At 61.1% G+C, this 18201-nt stretch overlaps 1 protein-coding gene and 1 long non-coding RNA gene across 7 annotated transcripts in view; one reads left to right on the top strand and one right to left on the bottom strand.

The window, feature by feature from the left end:
• The window catches only part of NAV1 (neuron navigator 1), a 188124-nt gene that overhangs the window by 102336 nt on the left and 67587 nt on the right, over positions 1 to 18201 (bottom strand). For 4 of the 5 annotated variants that reach the window (XM_019750858.2, XM_074317113.1, XM_074317114.1 and 1 more), the window contains one exon: positions 14541 to 15305. The exons of the other annotated variant lie outside the window; for it this stretch is intronic. In XM_019750858.2, coding sequence (XP_019606417.2) covers positions 14541 to 15305 — 765 coding nt within the window. The remainder of the gene's footprint in view (positions 1 to 14540; positions 15306 to 18201) is intronic. 5 annotated transcript variants of the gene reach the window in all.
• LOC109457755 (uncharacterized) lies at positions 3930 to 11014 on the top strand. Of its 2 annotated transcripts, none has more exons than XR_012490984.1 (4): positions 3930 to 4476; positions 4664 to 4776; positions 5060 to 5192; positions 7605 to 11014. It is a non-coding gene; the product is annotated as an uncharacterized LOC109457755 (long non-coding RNA). The 2 variants fall into 2 exon arrangements; XR_012490983.1 differs by lacking the exon at positions 7605 to 11014 and adding an exon at positions 5280 to 6184 and having other exon boundaries at positions 3931 to 4476.

Below are 18201 nucleotides of genomic sequence, written 5' to 3'. Positions count from 1 at the left end.
ACTCTCGTCCCCGGCGTGCCCATGGCCTGTGCCCCCAATATCTGTCCCCCACAAGGAGTTCTCACACCCATGACCTCCCAACAACATCTCTCTGAGCTGGAAAGGGTGGGAATACACTCCCTCTGTTTAGAAGAGGAGTAAACGGAGCCTCCGGGAGGTCAAACGATTTGCTCAAGGTCATCCACTAACAGCCTAAGAGTCCACATTCCTCCCTGTTAGCCCCACAAGCTTCCATTTCCATTTCCCCCCTAACCTGGACCAGACCTGCACCGAGGTGTGTGGGGGTGGGAGGCAGGGAAGCGGAGGTGTCGGCTTGGGGGGCATGGACCACAGCCTGTCAGGGCTCCTCCGTTCAGTCCACTGGCGGAAGGTACAGACGGGGGAGAGTGAGACGGGACCCCAAGATTCAGCACGTGGTTATGTCCTGGGCAGGTACATGCTCAGGTACCTCCTGGGCCCTGAGGGCAGGGCCCACGTCTATACTTCCGCTGTAACCCCACAATGCCCAGCGTCGTCCTGGGCTCAGTGACACTTGTTACCCAAGGAAATGAAGAAAGTAGGCCCTTTGGAAGCCCCCTCAGCTCCTACAACTGGGCACATCTGGGCGGAATGGTCAGCATCACAGCTGCCCTCCTAGTGCCTGGGCTTCCTAACTTGCCTCTGAGGCTGCAGGTGGGATGACCGCTCTAGCCCTCACCACTGTGCCACCCCCATCACTGTCATCTCCTCACCGTCACGTCACCAAAACCATCTCTGCCACTACCACCGCCAGCACCAAAACCATCACCATCACCAGCTATCGCCATATTGCCACACCACGGTTGCCACCACCACTACGGTCACCAGCCTGCTCAGGACGCTGACTGCCCTCACCTTCATTCCTGAGCTCAGCTGGCATGACTCTTACATGTGCTAAGTTCAGCTGACATGTGCTCACCTTTAAAAGAGGCATTGCTACCAAACAATGAAAGGTCTTGTTACCACACGAGACGGTGCTGAGAGGGCACGGGGAGGGGAGAAGGTGGAGGGAACGCGTGTGGGAGGCGGGCGGGACCGGCAAGCCCAATGGCCGAGGGCCAGCGTCGGTTTTATCCCCCAGAGGCGGCGGGCACAGCAGCATCCACCTCCTCTCCCGGCTGCCGGCGGTGGGCAACCCTCTCCCCACCCCCCCTTGTGGGAATCTGTTCCCATAGGTGACTTTCACAGCAGCACCCACACAGGGAGCAGGGCTGGGCCGCGGGGGGTGCTCGGCACAGGCAGAGACCCCAAGAGGGAAGCCGGCCCGGGTGGCGGGTAAGGAGTGATGGGCAGGGAGCCAGCATGGGCACTGCCCATGACACACCACACTTCAGCCAAGGCCTGCGAAGCACCCATGAGCAAACACAGCCCATCCTGAAAATCACCCATGAAGACGCAGGGGGAGTGCAGCTCATTTCCACCTGAGTACCCCACCTGCTGAAGCCGCCAGAGGAGAACTGGCTGCGGGGAGGCCGGGACGTGAGCCTGGAGCACCAAACCACATCTGCCTGCTATCTGAGGGTGGGGCGTGGGCTTCTCCAGGCTGACCTCACCCTGCCCCCTGCTGTCCCAATCCTCACTTTTCTGAAGAGGGAAACTGAGGCAGTCTCCCAGGTTCCAGGAGCTCCAGCAGGAGGAAACCTCTGGAGACCAGGGTTTTAAGTGTCTCATGCTGAGACCATCAGGCCTGAGGCCATGCCTGGGAGGGGACTGGGCACTCAGCCTGGCCCATCAGCTCCTCGAGGGAATGGCATTTCCCTACACGTGGGACACGTGCTAGAGCCGTTTCCTCAGCCAACTTCACAGTCAGGGACAGCCAGCTCTGCGACCCCCCAGGTCTCACTGCAAGGGTACACGAGTCTCCGTGGGTGGGAAGAACGGCCGAGTGGCCCAGAAGTGGATTTATGAGGTTTAAAAGCCTCATAAATCAGGGAGAGAGGGGTGTTTCTTACTTGACTCTAAAACCTCAGCAGACACAGTTTTAAAAATCTCTGGGGCCGGCCGGGTGGCTCAGGCGGTTGGAGCTCCGTGCTCCTAACACCGAAGGCTGCTGGTTCGATTCCCACATGGGCCAGTGGGCTCTCAACCACAAGGTTGCCGGTTCAACTCCTGCAAGGGATGGTGGGCTGCGCCCCCTGCAACAAACAACGGTAACTGGACCTGGAGCTGAGCTGTGCCCTCCACAACTAAGATTGAAAAGGACAACTTGCCTTGGAAAAAGTCCTGGAAGTACACACTGTTCTCCAACCAATAAAGCCTTGTTCCCTTTCCCCAATAAAATCTTTAAAAAAAAAAAAAAATCCAGGGGTCGGGCCAGCATCCCCTGGCAGAGCAGCCCCTGGCAGATGTGCCACTGGATGGCAGTGCCCTGTCCTTCCCGCTTCACCTCCCCAAACAAGCAGGGTCACAGGGCAGGGCTAGAAGGTAGGAGGCGGGATGTGGGTCCTTGATCTGCCGCTTACTGGGTGGCTAGTTTTAGGCGAATTTAGCTTGTGGTGCCTTGGTTTCTGCATCTGTTAAATGGGGGACTGGCCGATGCTGAGGTCCCTCCAGGCTCAGACGCACCCCCCCCCGTCTCCGTGGAAACGGCTGCCAGCATGGGAACAGGGCTATCCCACTCCCGTTTCCAGGACCTGCTGGGGGTGCCAAGTCACATGTCCTGACTTTGAAGCATAAGAAAGGGGGCGGCGTGATTGAACTTGAGGGGAAACGTGCTCTGGGCAATCCTGGGCAGCGTCCTCCCCTGCCGCTGCCTCAATTTCCTCTTCTACAAAAGGGAGGGTTTGCTCCTCAGCTCTCAGACCCCCTCTGGCTTTGACACTGATGCCTTGTCCCAGGGTCAGGGGCGAGGGGATGTCCTCGGTGGGGCCCACGCCCTGGGCTGCGTTTCTAGTGTCTGGTGACCTTGCCCGAGAGCCAGGCTTTAGGGAGATGGAGCTGGGTGCCCTCACTTCTTCTTGGCTCTTGTTTTTGGACACAATTCAGAGAAACCCTGACAAGCCACAGGTTAGTGGGTGGCTCCTGCTGGCTCTGTCAGTACCATCTGCCTCCCGGGGTCCCCAAATCCTCGAATACGCAGGCCTGCACAGTCTCAGGGCCTCAGGGAGTTGAGAGAGACACAAGCCACCCCAACTCGGAGGAAGGCAAAGCACACACTTCTTCCACTTGTCTAGTTCCAGGGTGGCGACGTCCCCCGGCAGCGACCCAGGATGTCGTGGCCGAGAAGAGGGCATGGACAGAGCCGTCTCGTTTGTCACAAAAGCTCAGTCTTCAAGCCTAACCAGTCCTTCCTGCTACTATCATGGTCCCCTGGTCCCTCCTCAGTGGACCTAAAAGACCACCACTAGGCCACCCTCACACCCCATCTATCTTCTCCCAGACTTGTATTTCCTACAGACAGAGCTGCTTGAGATAATATAGGATTTTCTTTTTTTTTTTTTAGGAAGGAGGAGGCAAGACAAGAATGGGTGTGTGGACAGACTCCCTTCCAATGTTGTGTGGCTCAGCCTGGCAGCAGTGTCAGTGTGCACCCCCGACCCACAAGAGGCAGCAGGGAGGCAAGAGACGGAGAGGCAGGTGCGGGCCTCCCCGGCCTCCCCTGACCAAAGGAGCGGAGGGATCAGAAAGGCGTGTGTCTGAGAAGATGGGAGGACCGGAGCCCCCTTCCCTCAGCTCCGCCCCCCTGTCACCGGTGGCCTCAGAGCCCCAGCCAGGAGGGACTCACCGTCACCTGCCCAGGCACACGGCACTCCCTGCTGCTTCACGTTCTTACACAGGAGTTTAAGGGCTCGAAATGCACACCAGTCAGAGCCAAAGGCGATCAGAAACCAGAAGAGTAGAGGGGCCAGCCCACATCTCCAGGAAGCAGCTCCAGGCAGACGGAAGGGCGGTTGTGAACTTGTACATGGCCCCTGGTCATTGAGATGCGTGTCTGCAGTGTGGACGGTGGGCTCTAAGCCTCAGCAGCTGTGCTGGCAGGCTGGGGTGGGCAGGAGGCAGAGGCAGCTCTGGCCTCTGAGTGAAGGTCTTCCCACAGTGTGACTGCAGAGGAAGAGCGGGAGTTAGCCTGGTCCTGCCCTCTCCGTCTCTGTCAGCCAAGGGAGGAGTGAAGGTGGCCAGGCTGTCCTCAGGAGGGGGCCCTCTGCCTGCCCACCAGTGGCTCTGCCCTCTAGGGATGGAGTGGAGACGCTTTCCGAGGTCGTTCTGAGCCCGGTGGTTTCCCACTCGATGGTGCTGGCAGCCAGTGGGAACGGACATGCAGGGGGGGCATCGCCCCGCCTCCGTGAGCCCCCAGCACAGCCGGCTCATTTCTACGCCAGCAGCTGAACTCTTGACAACAAGCTCCAGGAGCTGACAGTGTTGGAGGCACAGTAGGAACAGACTGTACCCAAGGAAAATCTGGGGAGCTGGCCCCAAAGACGCAAGAAGCAGAGAATGTCACGCAGATCTGCGGCCGAGGTCATGACGAGGAGCCCCACGGGAGGGTTTCCTGAGCTCAGCAAAAGGACGGGGAGGGGTGCACCGTGGAGGGGGGAGGCCGGGAAGGGAGACATGGGGGTGGGAGGTTGCTGGTGTCTTTCGATCAAATGCAAATTTCAGACAGACAGACAGCAGCACTCTGACACGTCTAATTTTGTGTCTGCAGTTTGGGCGGCGTCTGGAAAGCAGCCAGCAGCCTGGGGAAGGTGCTTCTGGAGAACGTGCTGGGCACACAGAGGGCCTATGAACAAGCCACCTGGAGGAGACGGCACAACTGAGGTAGGGCCCAAGGACACTGAGAGGAGAGAAGGGGGCGTCCTGGAGATGAGGGGCCTGGCTGCGGGCTGGAGGCAGGTGGAGGGCACAGTACTGCTCAGAAGGAAGGGCCCAGGACAAAGGCGGGGGGCCCCAGAGCGCAGGGGCTGTCTCCCGCCTCAGAGGGGGGCTCCCTCAGAAGAGGACAGGGGCCACGTCTCCGCCCCTACACCCCCAGATAGTGGGGGTAGGTAGAGAACCCTGGCAAGATAACATACAGCTCTCATTCACTGGGCACTTTTCGCAGGCCAGGCCCTGTGCTCCGTGCACAACATGCATTAGCTCACCTCACCTGGGAGGAATCCTCTGACGACACAGCTACGACCGACACTTTTCACACGTGAGGAAATGAACTATCGGAGGCCATCATCTCGAAGCTGGTTAGTATAGAGGCAGGATTTGACCTTGGGTCTGTCCGGCCCTCACCCTGTGCATTTGGCCACTGTATTCTGTGTCCTTCCTCTCAGGACCCCACGACAGTAAGGGGGATGCCTTCGGACAGACAGAGCTGCTGGCAACAGCTTGAGTTGAGAAGCTGGGGACTTGAAGACTGTGACACTGAGATACCATTTTAGCAGGAAACCCAATCTCTAGGCAGAGTGTGGGAATGTGGCAGGAATCCAGCCCCTGCCAGCGCCAGGCCGGGCCGGGCTCCTTCTGGCTCAGGCAGGGCTGCATCTCCTATAGCAAAGCCCTTCCCACCCCCCCTAGGGCATCCCACCCCTGAAGCAATGCCAGTGGGCCTCCCCACCCAACACCCTGGCCCCCGCCTCACGCCTGTGGGAAGTAGTGGGTCCCCATCCACGCTGGGCACCGGTTCCCCCGAGATAAGGGAAGAGCCAGGATGCCCCGGCCTCGGTCCTCCCCAGATGTCCTCCCAGCTGTGTGATAACAGGCCACGGGAGCGGACCTCATGCCTCAGCCCTGGAAGGACCTCTCAAAGACCACCAGAGTGGCTGCTGGCCAACAGAAGGACTGGAAACAGGGCAGGACTGTTTCGGGGACCCTGGGGTGGAGAGGGGACAGATCTGCCCAGGCCTGAGTCGCAGGCCTGCCCAGAAACGAGGACATTAAACAGTTTCACCCTGACCTACACAGGACCCGGCCCTGCTCTAAGGATCGGGACCTGAATGCCAGGGGCTGCCCTGACACCGTCTTACAGCTCAGCCACTGTTTCTTCCATCTTCCCAGCCAAGTCTAAACATCCCCTAGGCGCCGACTATCACCTTAGAAGGTTTCGATAAAGCCAGCTCCTGGGCAACGTGCTTTCCTCTCTCCTTGCGATGGGTCATGGGTTGGAGTCCCCCTGCCCCCAGGGAGATGAACCAAGTGTGTGAGGCACACACAGCACATAAAGATGCAAAACAAAGCTGGTTCCCTTCCCTGGAGACCTGGCGGATCCACGCCCCACCAGTCACTAGGATGGTGGCAGCAGGGACATGCCAGCCCCCCATGCTCCCCTGCCCTACAGCCACCACCCAGCACCCCGTCAACATGGGCTCTGCAGCCTGCAGAGGTGGCACATGACCCCTGAACAGCACCTGGCTGTGAGAATGCGGTGGCTCCATACAAATGCCCAGCTCAGAGCAGCGCTCAGTAAGGGTCAGCCGTCATTGCGGCTACTTGCCAGCATTACAGGGCCAGGACGGGTCCTGCCCCTCTCCCTGCTCCAGGCAGGCGACACCACCTTCTGCTGCAACCAGGGACAGGGTGACAGGGAGGCGGCAGTGAGCAGTGCAGCCATGCCTGACACCACCTTATACCCAGGCCCCAGGGAAGCCGCGAGGACCCATGGACACACTGGGACAGTCCCTGTACCCTGTGGCAACTCCTGAACTCCAGGACAATACATCCTGGGGACACCCAGCCTCCAGGACAAAGCAGGTCCTGTGGCAAAACACCCCCGCTCCTGGAACAGGACCCCATGGCGGGAAGACAAGGGCTTACATCTGGGATGGGCTTCCTAACCCTTCACCAGCACCCCCAGGCGGCCTGCTCCCTCCACGCTGAAGACCCTCTGCTCCAGCCCCAGGCCAACCAAGCTAAGCTGGGCCAGGGATGCCTGCTCCTCTCTTCACGGTGGCTCTTTCAAATAGCTCCCCAACCCCCAAGTCTTCTGGATGGAACGACAGGCTGGGAGCTGACACGCGGCCCCGCCTTCCATGCCTGTCCCTGAATCCTATGCCACTGGAATTCGCACACTGGTTTGCTGCGCTGGTTCTGCCACGTGCAGCCTGGCTCACACCACGCTGTGGGCTGTGGGGCAGCCTTCGGCTGGGTGCTGCCCAGGCTGTGCAGTACCAACCCCTGGAGGGCACAGGGCTGCACCTTGGGCCTAATCAGAGCTGCTGCTATTCAAGGGACAAGCTCTGGGCACAGAGGCGTCCCCTCCCCGTCCCCTCCTCCCACACGTACACTGCAGGGGCTGCGACGATGGCAATCTCCACTCACGCAACAGATGCAGAGGTGCAGAGCCCTGCACTGGCCAATCTCATCTGTCAGCGAGCTCTCCAGGGACCAGCAGGCACAGGGCCCTCGTGGCGACCCTTTGGGGGGCAAACCCCGACTGCTGTCCTCTGTTCAGAGCTCAGCCCAGAGCCTACAATCCAGTCCCAGTGGACAGACCCCACCTCAGCCTACTTTTATGGCTCATCTCCTCTCACATCCTTTCCCGCCAAACAGCACCCCACGATCAAGCCCCTCACTGACCTTCCTTTTCCCCAGTCCCACCCATCCCTGCCTCCAGAATCCCAGCCATCTTCCAAACGCACATCACTGCTCACCCCACGCAGATTCCAGCTCCAGGGGACCGCGCTGCCCTTTGTCACGCGTGCACGGGAAAGAGCACAGGAGCCCGTCTCCTCCGCTCACGCAGCCTGGCGGAAGCGAGCAGCGGGGCCAGGGCCCGACCCACGGTGACTGCCGGACAAGCGACGCCAAACTGAACGGAATCCAAGTCAAGCTGTGCCAGGAGGGTCTGCTGGTTGTTGGAAGCAGGCAGTGAGCCTGTGCTGCTTTGGGGACATGGGCCACAGCCCCTGCCTCTGCGTCCTCGCTTGCAAGTCCCAGGATGGCAGGGCTATGGTGAACACTGACTGACGCCACGCAAGGCACAGCACCATGCCTCTCGCACACCCAGCGCCTGACATGGTCCTCATTACGACTAGATTACTGCACGCTCGGGCCCTACTGTCCTTCCCCTGGGAGAGTCGGGTCCCGGAGCCGGGGGACGTGGGAGTCCTGGGCCCGTGGCAGCGTGGGGATCCGGCCGACAGAAGCCAGGGCATGCTGGGCGGCTGCCAGCTTCGCCAGAAAGGACGGCTGTGTAGCATGTCACCAGGGCAAAGGTCACTGTGTCCTGGGAGTCCGAGCTGTGAGGAGCCTGCACATGCTTTTCTGGGAGAGCAGCCAGGAGACAGCCCTGCAGCCTCCGCCTGGGGGTCTGCGCGGGGGCGTTGTTCCACCCTGGTCATATTTCACACTCTTTCAGACGTGTCTGTTCTTGTGCACGTGTATACACACACGTACACACACGCACCTTTAGTGTGTGCGTATTTGCTGGAGGTCACTGAGTGTGAAAGTTTCTATGCACTGCTCTGCGACACACACTCCCCACTGCACACCTGACTCCCAGCCTCACCTCAGCTGTTGGGGTTCATGTCTGTGTGCCATGTACCCCGTTAACCCAACACCTTCCCACACATGGGCCTGAGTCTTACTCTCAACCTTTGCCACCTTCCTGCCCAGATTAAGGGCACAGCTCCAATCTGGCTCTGCATAGAAACACCTGAAGCTACGACATTATCCAACCTCCCAGACCAGACCACACCCACTGGGTGCCCTTCGAGACCACCCAGGACTCCCCAGGGCTGACACGGGAGCACAGCCCCTGCTCTTGGCTTTCCGTCCCTGTCACCCTCAGAAGTCCAGCACAAGAGCGTCTGCTCGGGTCCCAGACGCCTGTGGAGAAGCCGCCCGCTGCAGTGGCCACGAAATGGATCATCAGGGTGCCTAAAATAGACTCGACCATGGCTCAGGCCACAGCGAGGTCCTGGCCGCCTTGCTGAGTCTGGGCTGGCGCGGAGCTAGAGAAGGGCCGTCAAACATGCCAGGACCTAAAGCACTGCTGGCAGCGAGAGCCTGGAGCCGGCTGGAGCCGAAGCTCTGCGGAGCGGGTGGTGCCGGGCACGCTCTCATCCCCGCGTCGGCGCGAGAACGGGCTTGAGAGTCGGGGGACGCGGGTTAGGTTCTCCTCCTCCCCTGCCCGCAATTTGCCCCTTGTCATGCCAGAGGCAGGAGTGCTGATGAAAGCTGCACAGCCCCAAGCCACCCGCTCACTGCAGGCACACACTGCTGTGCCCACTCAGCCCCCAGCAGTGACCATACAGGACACCAATGGTCACAACTCTAACCCTCCCTCAGCCTCTATCTGGGAGATAGGAACAGGTCCTGGGGACCTGTGCAGGGACGGGTGTGCATGAAGCAGGCAGGATGTGCCCAGGCGGCCCTGGTTTCCTCTCCCTACAGGGGGCCCTGTCCCCAGAAGCAATGGCTGGGGCAGGTGTGGGAGGGTTGGCCAGCGTTCTAAAGGTCCCAGGACCGAGCCTGCCCTCGCAGGGACAGCGAGCTGCGCCTGCCCCCAGGAAGGCTGCAGGCTCCCGGGACATCAAACACGTCTGGGTAATGCAAACAGGCTGTGGGAGTGGGTCAGCCAACACAAATGAGAAACATATGACATGCACTTCCCCTCTGCTGGCTGCTCGCACGGGGTTTCCAGGCCAGGGAGGAGAGCCCGGCGGGCCAGGAGAAAGCTCAGCCAGGTGCTGAGATGCAGATGTCATGAGGAGGTGAGGGGTCCAGGTGGGGAGCTGGACTGCACTGGGCCAGGAAGCGGGGCGCACAGGTCCAGCCCCTCCTCCTATGATCATATTCCAAAAGAAAAGATGGATGGAATATGGACAGGTGCCTGACCTCTAGCACAAGGCCCGGGCTCTGTGGAAGGCAGGGACCCACACCACAGGTTTGGATCCACAGGTAGAAAAGCCCAGAAGACATAATCTGGGCTCAAGTCTTTCTAATAATGAGTGCTTTCCAGGAAAACAGGTAGTGAGCTCTCTGTGACTATGAGTGTGCAAACAGAACACCCACCTGCCAACAGTGCTACAAAGGGATAAATTTCAGCTCTAAGTGGGTGGCTCAGCCTGGTGATTTCCGTTCTGTGGCTCTGTGGTCTCTGTGCACAGAGACAAAGCTTCCTTGCTGTGCAGGGAGACCCCGCGTGTAGAGCAGAGGTGGGCAACAGGGTGCTGACCTGCAGGGATGTACCCTGGGGACTCTCAGCTGGGTCACACAGGACTGGCTGCCCCTGGAGCCCACAGAGCACCTTCCGTCCTTGGGGTCAGAGGCTGTGAAGCGTGGTGTGTATGCGGAGGGACAGTTTCCGAAAAAGGTGAGGTCAGCGGTCAGCAGAAGAGAAAGTGTCTGGTGTTGGCAGCCTATGGTTGGGGACAGGTCATAGAGGGTGGGTGGTTGTGGCTACAGTAATGGACACGGAGGGGGGTGTGGACAAGAAGAGAGTGTCAGAAAACACCCCCGCATTTCAGGTGACTCGGGCCTGTTACCCATTCAGTCCGCCTCCAGAAGGGAGGGGCCTGGGTGACGTCAAGAAGGACACCTCCTGGCCTTGTCCACACATAGGGAAGCACATTCACCCCAGGCCCTTCTGCTCCATCCAGACCATCTGCCCCAGCAGAGCAGCTGGCCCGAGCCCGACTCACCCACCCACCGCTCCCCTGGGAAGTGAGCCCCAGCGGCCTTGTGACCAGAACACCTGGCTGCAGCCATGTGAGTAAGGCAACCGCCAAAGGCAGGCCCAGGACCCGGGGCCTGCACAGCATTGCGCCTGTGCTCAGAGAACGGAAACCTCACAGCTCCAAGGTCTGTCCAACTCCTGTCTGCTCCCACGCCTCCCTGTGGCCCACCCTCCACAGCGCCCCTTCAGCTGGCAGTGGCCAGGGGAAGCAGGCAGAGCCCCGTTCCCCTGCAAGGCCTGGGGAGGGGGCCCTGAGGAGGCATCAGAGCAGTTGTGGGGGAAGATGAAGGTAAGGGGGATCAAATATATGGTGATGGAAGGAGAACTGACTCTGGGTGGTGAACACACAATGGGATTTATAGATGATGTAATACAGAATTGTACACCTGAAATCTATGCAATTTTACTAACAATTGTCACCCCAATAAATTTAATAAAAAAAAAAAAGAACAGCTGTGGGTGTGGAGCCTGTGCTGGGGGCACCTGCTGCCCCTCTTGTGCACTCTGGGCATTGGTTCTTGTCTGAAGAAGGTACAGGAACTGCTGTATCCCAACCCCTCCCCGCCCAGTGCATGGGACAGAAAGGAGAGCTGTCTGAGAAACCATTTCTTCCCTCCGCCTCCTCAAAGCATCCCAGAACATTCTCCAGTGGAAACCCACCCTCACCCTACCCCTCACCCACCCCCCAAAACCCTCATCAGCCAAGTGGCTTACAGACGGAGAACGTCCTCACTCCTCTGAGGATCTAACGGTTGTCATGGCAACCCGGTGCGCGGAGGGGGCGTGGGACCAGGAGTTGCAGTGCCTGGGTCCCCTTGCACCCTGACCTTGGGCTGCCTTACTGTCCCAATTTGTCCCTTTGCCTGGAAGGTGGGAGAAGGGAAAGCTGAGCTTGTGGGAACTTGACAGACTGATTCCGCTTTGAGATTCTTGGCCAGGGGCTGGGGAGGCAGGGACAGTGTGGCCTGGAGTGGGGCTGTAGTGCCAACTGCTCTGTGGACACTGCTCTCCTTCAGTCTCCTGGGACATTCTGAACCCCCTCCCTAGTCCCTACAGGTAAGGAAAAGCCATGGGAGCATCTCTTCCATTCACAAATGGGGAAACTGAGTCCCAGAGGCAGTCCTACAGCTCAGGGTGCCCAGACAGGCAACTCAGGATGGCAATTCCCCCCATTTGTCGGGGTGCGGGCGCCTTGCCTGTGCAAGCCAAGTTGCCTACTGTGGACGACCAGGGGCATTTGCTTCCAGGGATTGGCATGGCCCCTGGGCACTCACCCCTCAGTCTCCAAATCTCTGGGGTTCCCCAGTGGGATCCTAGTTATCTTGCAGCTTCCAAGGCGAGGGAAGGGGCAGGGCAACCGACTGGACCATCTGGGCCCCAGCTGATTTCTGGGAAAGGGGGTGATCGGGTTTCAGCTCCTCCCTTGTATTCCAGAAAGGCTCTTATTTGGGGCTGCCTCACCCCTTCCCTCAGAAATTGGGTCTTGGCAGCTTTTTGGGTCTGGGCTGGTACCAGGGAGTGAGTGTAACCTGACTCTGAGCCTCACTGGGGGGAGACAAACACCCTGTGTCTTCAGCTACCCTCCTGAGGCGTCAAAGCAGCCATTCCAGTCCCCAGGGGCCACCCTGCTCCCTCGGGGCTCATTGTGACTGCAGAGAACACCTTCGTGGGCTCTGAGACCCTGACCTGGCTCTACTGTCCCCCACTCCCGCCAATCAGTCTATCCTCCCCCCACCTCCTTGGGTCCTCTCAGCCAGAAATAAGCCAGCAAGTGTGCCAGACTTTCCAGCCTTCTCGCCCCACCAGAGAGGTAAGGCCCTCTGTGGGGTCACCAGGGCAGCCTGGTGGCCTTGGTCAGGCTGCCCCTTACCTGCAGACTCGCCCCTCTCAGTCAGGTCTCCTAGACACCTGTGGCTCAGGGCTCAGGAGACCATGAACTCTGCTTCAGAGCCTGCACTTGCCCACCTGGGGAGTGGGGGCAGGTACTCTCGCCTCATCTCCCATCTGCCAGCCTGTGGAGGGGCTGACAATGCAGGAGTGGGGACCACAGCCCAGCCCCTCCACAGCCAGCGGAGGACCATTTGTCAGGGTGTCTGTGGTTACTGCCTCCTGAGAAGCAACTAGGAGGGCTTCAGCCACGCAGCCATGTCCTGGGGCAGCTGGGACTTCCAGGTCTGGGGACAGCCCAGACCAGCCATGTCATCCCAAACAGGGGAAGCCCTGACCTTGAAAACAGAGCTGTGTCCTTTGCTGTTGGATGCTGTGGCACTCCATCCCGCCCACCCCTTCCCAGTCCCTGGGGCATGTCCTCCCCACCTGCCCGTCTGCCTGTGCCTCCTTCCTCCTCCTGCCTGGGCCACCATTCTCTCAGCACCTCCTGCCAGGCCTAGGGCAGGCCTCTCCTTCCCAGCCCCTCTCCATCACATGGTCCCCTTTCCTTTCCTTCACAGCTGTCCTTGGTGCCTAGAATTCTCTTTTCCTTTATTGTCTCTCTCACCCCCTAGCCTGTCAGCTCCATGAGGGCGGCACTGGGCACAGGGGGGCACACTCCCTGAGGCCCCCCCTCACCCCAGTCAGTGTCTGCACCCAAACTCCATCCGCCCTCCTCCCTGCAAAGCCCACATGTGGCCTCCTCCGCGGGGCTCCAAACCCTTGCCCCTGGCCAGGGGCTCATCCTGTCCCACAACGGAGTCCGGGGGTCCTGGAAAGACTGCGGCGGGGCCCACCAGCCTCCAGCGCTGCATTCTTCCAGGGCGGCAGGCGAGCACCACCGCCGCGGTCCATGCCCACCCGCCCCACCTCCGCCAGCCTGTCACTCGGATGCTGCCGCGTCAGCCCCGCCCCTGTACACGAGCGCAGACACGCCCCTCCCCAGCCCCCCCAGCCCCCTGCGGGGCGGGCACCCGCCTGGTACCCCGGACGCTGGGTCCCCCCGGCGCCGGACCCACATCCCAGCCACCGCAACAAGTCTGCGGAGCCAAGGCGGCCTGCGGGCTCCAGGCCCGGCCGCCGTGCTCCCGCAGCCCCAGAGCCCCCGAGCCGGCTACCGAGGTGCCGCAGCCTCTCGTCCTGCACGACCCCATCTATCCTCTCCGGGCAAAGGCTCTCCGGGCAAGCCAGCGCAGTTCCGGGGCATAGACTCCCAGGCTCGGAGAACAATGGGGCCGCTCTCTGCGCTTCCTCCGCCCAAGCAAGCTTTGTTCCTCCCTTCCCGCCCGCTCGGCTTCCATTAGCCCAAGGGCACCGGCTTCCCCGTCAACCAGGAGGCTCCGTGCGAAAGCCCAGATCTTTCCACAGTCTCTAAAAACCCGGAGGTAGAGGTTTGGGCCAGAGCCGGCCCAGGGATAGGACGCGCATCCAGATGTGTGCAGCTGGCTGCCGGCCTGCCCGCTGGCCCCAGACGGTCCCCTTGCCAGAACCCCCACACCGGGGATATCCGACCCGTGCTCCCACTGGAGACCCACAGAGGAAGTGGGGCCTCAGCTCACATCTGCTTTCTGCACGTCTGTCCTCTGCACCCGCTCTCCCCCAAGCTCCCCTAGCAACGCTGGATGCGCTTACCCAGTGCAGACCGTAGCAGCGCTGAGGTCTCCACCAGGCCCCGATGGTGCCCATTGGGATTCTGGGGCTTAACTGGGAGCAAAGGAGCTCTGTTTCTGAGCATCCGATGACCCCCACCCATTGTCCAGCCTCACCTCAGGCCACAGCAGGGCCTGGGCTCGCTCCTGGTGACCTTTTGAAGAAGGTGCACTTTAGCCACGCGCACCTGGCGGTGGGCCAGCCCTGCACGTCTGGGCGCAATGCCCACCCGAGACCTGGAGAACAGGACCAGGAGGAGGGTGGGGCGCGCTTCCCCTCCCTCCTCCTGCAGCTGGCGCGGAGAAAGCGGGGCGGGCGCGGCGGGGGCAGGACTCACCCAGCATCTGGCTGAAGAGCAGCTGCTCCAGGTCCCCCAGGACGGTCACCACGAGCTCGGGGTCCACCTTGAGGAAGGCGCGCTCCTCCTGGCTCTTGGCAGAGGGCACGGCCGCGGAGCCCTTCTGCGCCTTGGCCTTGCTGGAGAGCAGCTCATCGTCCGACTTGCCGTCGTCGCTCACAGCCGCCTCCGGAGCCTTGCTGAGCGGCTTGACCTCAGCGTAGGGGCCACGCGGGATCCGGCTCGGCTTCCCTAAGCTGGGCGCCAGCGGAGCCAGGGGCGTCTTGGCGCCGCCCGCAGGGCCGCCCTTGGCCTGGAAGAGCGAGTGCTCCGACTTGGACAGCGTCTTGGACATCAGCGGAGCCTCGCGGCCTTTGGACCCCCCCTTGCCCAAGCCTTTGGGCGCCCGGGCCATGTCGTCGCTCCACGCAGGCTCGTAGAGCTGCAGCTTTTTCTCGGAGTCCGTGAGGAACGACAGGTTGGTGAGCGACTTCTGCTTGCGCAGGTTGGAGGCGGGCGGCCCGCCGGGGATGCGGCCGTCCACGCTGCCAGACTTGAAGACCTTCAGCTCGGCCGCGCTGGCCTTGGCCACGCCGCCGCCGCCGCCGGGCGCCTTGGCGCGCTTGGGCAGCATGCCTCTGCCGTCCGCCGCCTTCCTCCCCGCGCCCTCGTCGCCGCCGCCGCTCAGCTCCCCCTCGGGCTGCGCGCTCTTGACGCCGCTGCTCAGCATTCTGCCTGAGAGGAGCGCATGGACGATCCGCGCGTCTGCAGGCAAGGGGCGGGAGAGCGCAGGGAGGAGGGGCGGGGAGGGGAGGGGAGAGAAAGGACGGAAGAAACCGAGGAAGAAGGGAGAGGAGGGGGAGGGACGAGGGAGGGGGAGACGGGAGGAAGGCGAGCCAAGCCGAGGGCCCAGGGGAAGACACGCAAGGAAGGAAACCGTGGGGCAGCGGGGCGGGGTCGGAGGAAAAGGGGCAGGCGGGGAAATACAAACTAAAATGTAAAAATCAATCAAAGCGAGAATGGAAGCCCCGCAGCGGCCCCCGCCTGCCCGCCTGGAGTCCAGTGGACTCGCAGCCCACAGCGCCCTCGCTGCTCTCCGCCTGCCCGCTCTCCCGCTTGAGCAGGGCTGCGGCTGCGGCTCCCAGCGAGGAAGGAGGGAGGGGCGGCGTGCGCAATCCGGGGAGGGGAGGAGTGTGCATGACGGCGGGAGGTGGGGGAGAGGGCTGTGTGTCTATTTCTGGCTCGGAGGGGGTGGTATTTGCGGCAGAGATCCAGGGCGGGTGAGTAGGGGTGTGGGGGGACGGAGGTGGTAACGGATGCGACCAGTGTTTCTCCTGGCTTTGGGTGCAGAGGCGGGTACATTCCCCAAGGGACACGGTGGACCCCGGCTGCGACCAGAAAGGGGGGTGGTGGAAAGGATCTTCAGAGGAGATGTGGGGTGCAGGTAAAAGGGACTGAGACCCCCTGGCTCAGCATGAGGCAGGGAGAGTGGGCTGGGGGGAGGGATGCTGGGAGATATCCAGGTCGCTGGTTCCCCACCCCCACCCCAAAGCTTCCGGTTTCCCTCCAAGAGGCTGAGGGTCCCACCTAGTTCAGTGTCTGAGGCTCAGGGGGCAGGAGGTGGGATAACGGCTGGCGGGGAGGGGCTCCCATGGGAGGGAAGGACTGACTACCTCCTGGGATCAGACCAGGTGCCCATGGGAATGGATGGGCTTCGTCACCTTGTCAAAGCCACCGCACTCTCTGGCTCTGTGTCTTCTAACCGTGGGTCTAACCAGCTCCAAAGGCCTTTGGAACTGTGAAGTGCTGTGACAAACCTAGGGAACCAGGAGGTCTAGCACGGGTCCCTCACTGGCCAGAGCGAAGGTGGGGCCGCAGAGCAAATGAAAAAGACAGCCTTTTCCTCGCCCTCTGCCTCCCCTCCCGCCTGGGTCCAGGGAAGGGAGATGGGGTGGAAGGGGCGGGGGCAGAGGCAGACAGAGCACTTTGCTGGAGCTGTCCCTCAGAAGGGACTGGCCTCCTAAGTCAGGGCCAAGGTGCCTGAGCAAATGGTCCACAGACAGAGAGTGAGGCACAGGAGAATGTGGAGGGGTGTCGGAAAGCAAAGCTCGCTCCAGGGGAGGCAGGCCCCAGATGGAGCCACACTGGGCACTGTCAAACCCTAAGCATTCTGCCAGAAGGTGCCAGCCCTCAGATTACCTGCCCAGCCCTCCCCATGCTCCCTCTCCCCTTCCCCTGGAAGATGAAGACTGCTGTGTGTCTGTGCCATGGCTCAGCCACTCCCGGCGCTAATCATCAGCCTGCCTGGTGACAGGTACGTGTGGTCTGTCCCCACCAGCAGCAGCGTGGTCCACCTGCTGACCCGGTGAGCACCTTGGAGCAGGTGCTGGGACTGTGGGGGTGAAATGGATTTAGGGGCCTGGGCGCCGTGCACTGGACCCCACATGCCTCCGGTCCTGGGCTTTCCCAGGACTCTGGCTTCCACTACGCCAGGGCTGGACTGGGAGCCCCTGAGACCCACAAGGACAGGGATCACCTCGGACGGGCTGTGCTCCCCACAGTGCCGGGAACGTGAGTCCTCACGCAGACGGGTGCTTGTAAGAAGCACAGGCCCTTGGTGGGGCCTTGGAGATACAGAGGAAGAAGGAGGTTCTGCCCGCAAGGACGTCAATGTCGGGTAGGGGATACAAGCTAGATGACACAAGCCCTGTCCCTGTGGGAACGCGGTGTCACTCACAGCAACACATTCATCACGGGTGCACACTAGGTGTGTGTGCTCACTGCAGGGACGACAGGACAGAGCCCGGAGACCAGGGCCGCGGGCTGCCTCACTGACTGCTGTGAGCGCCACCTGGCACATAGTAGGTCCTGAAAACGTGAGTGCAGGACTAAGGGGCTGTGCTGGCAGGAAGGACAACGGTGGAGGAAATCCCGAAGGCTTCCTGGAGTACGACGCAGACCAGGGGAGCAGGAAGCAGGAGGGTAGGCTCACGCCCGCCCAGCACTGCTGTCACTGCCTCAAAGGACTGGAGGAGAGGAATTGGGAGAAGTTACCAGAAGGTCCTGTGGCAGAGGGCACATCGCAGCCTGGCCTGGGGCCTGTGTCCAGCACCTAGGAAACTCAGGGGTGGAGCGGGCTCTGTGACTCCAGGTGGGGCATCGACAAGCAGGGAGTCTGGTGGCTGAAAGGCACTGAAGGGGTTCCATGCTGGGACGTGGCCTGGGCACAGGCAGTGCCCAAAGACGAGGCCGTTCCTGAGATGTTCTCTGGGCACACACACGGTACGCCCGCTTAGCTCAGGGAAGGTCTCTGGCCCCATCCTGGTGTCAAATCTCTGGGGACGCACACCCTCCCTTCCTACCCCACAGGCCGCTGTAATGAGACCGCAGTCACGCCTCGCTCAGAGGCCAGCCTCTAATTTGCACAACACACGCACAATTCGATCACAGAGGATCACCTTTCCTAAAAATAGCAATGTGAGACTCCGGGGACATTTGTACGCTGACGTCCCAGGTTACAGCGGCTCTTGCTTGTCATCTCTATGTTCTTTTACTGCATATACATTCATCCTTAGCATTCAGGAGAAATGAACGGGTGGCCCTGTGGCCGAAAGGTCCCTTCCACCTGCCACCTCTCCCTGGGGTTCATTTGGGCCCTGGT

Source organism: Rhinolophus sinicus, linkage group LG12 (genome assembly GCF_036562045.2).
Source record: "Rhinolophus sinicus isolate RSC01 linkage group LG12, ASM3656204v1, whole genome shotgun sequence".
NCBI classification, from domain to species: Eukaryota; Metazoa; Chordata; class Mammalia; order Chiroptera; family Rhinolophidae; genus Rhinolophus; species Rhinolophus sinicus.
This window is presented reverse-complemented; position numbering and strand designations above follow the sequence as displayed.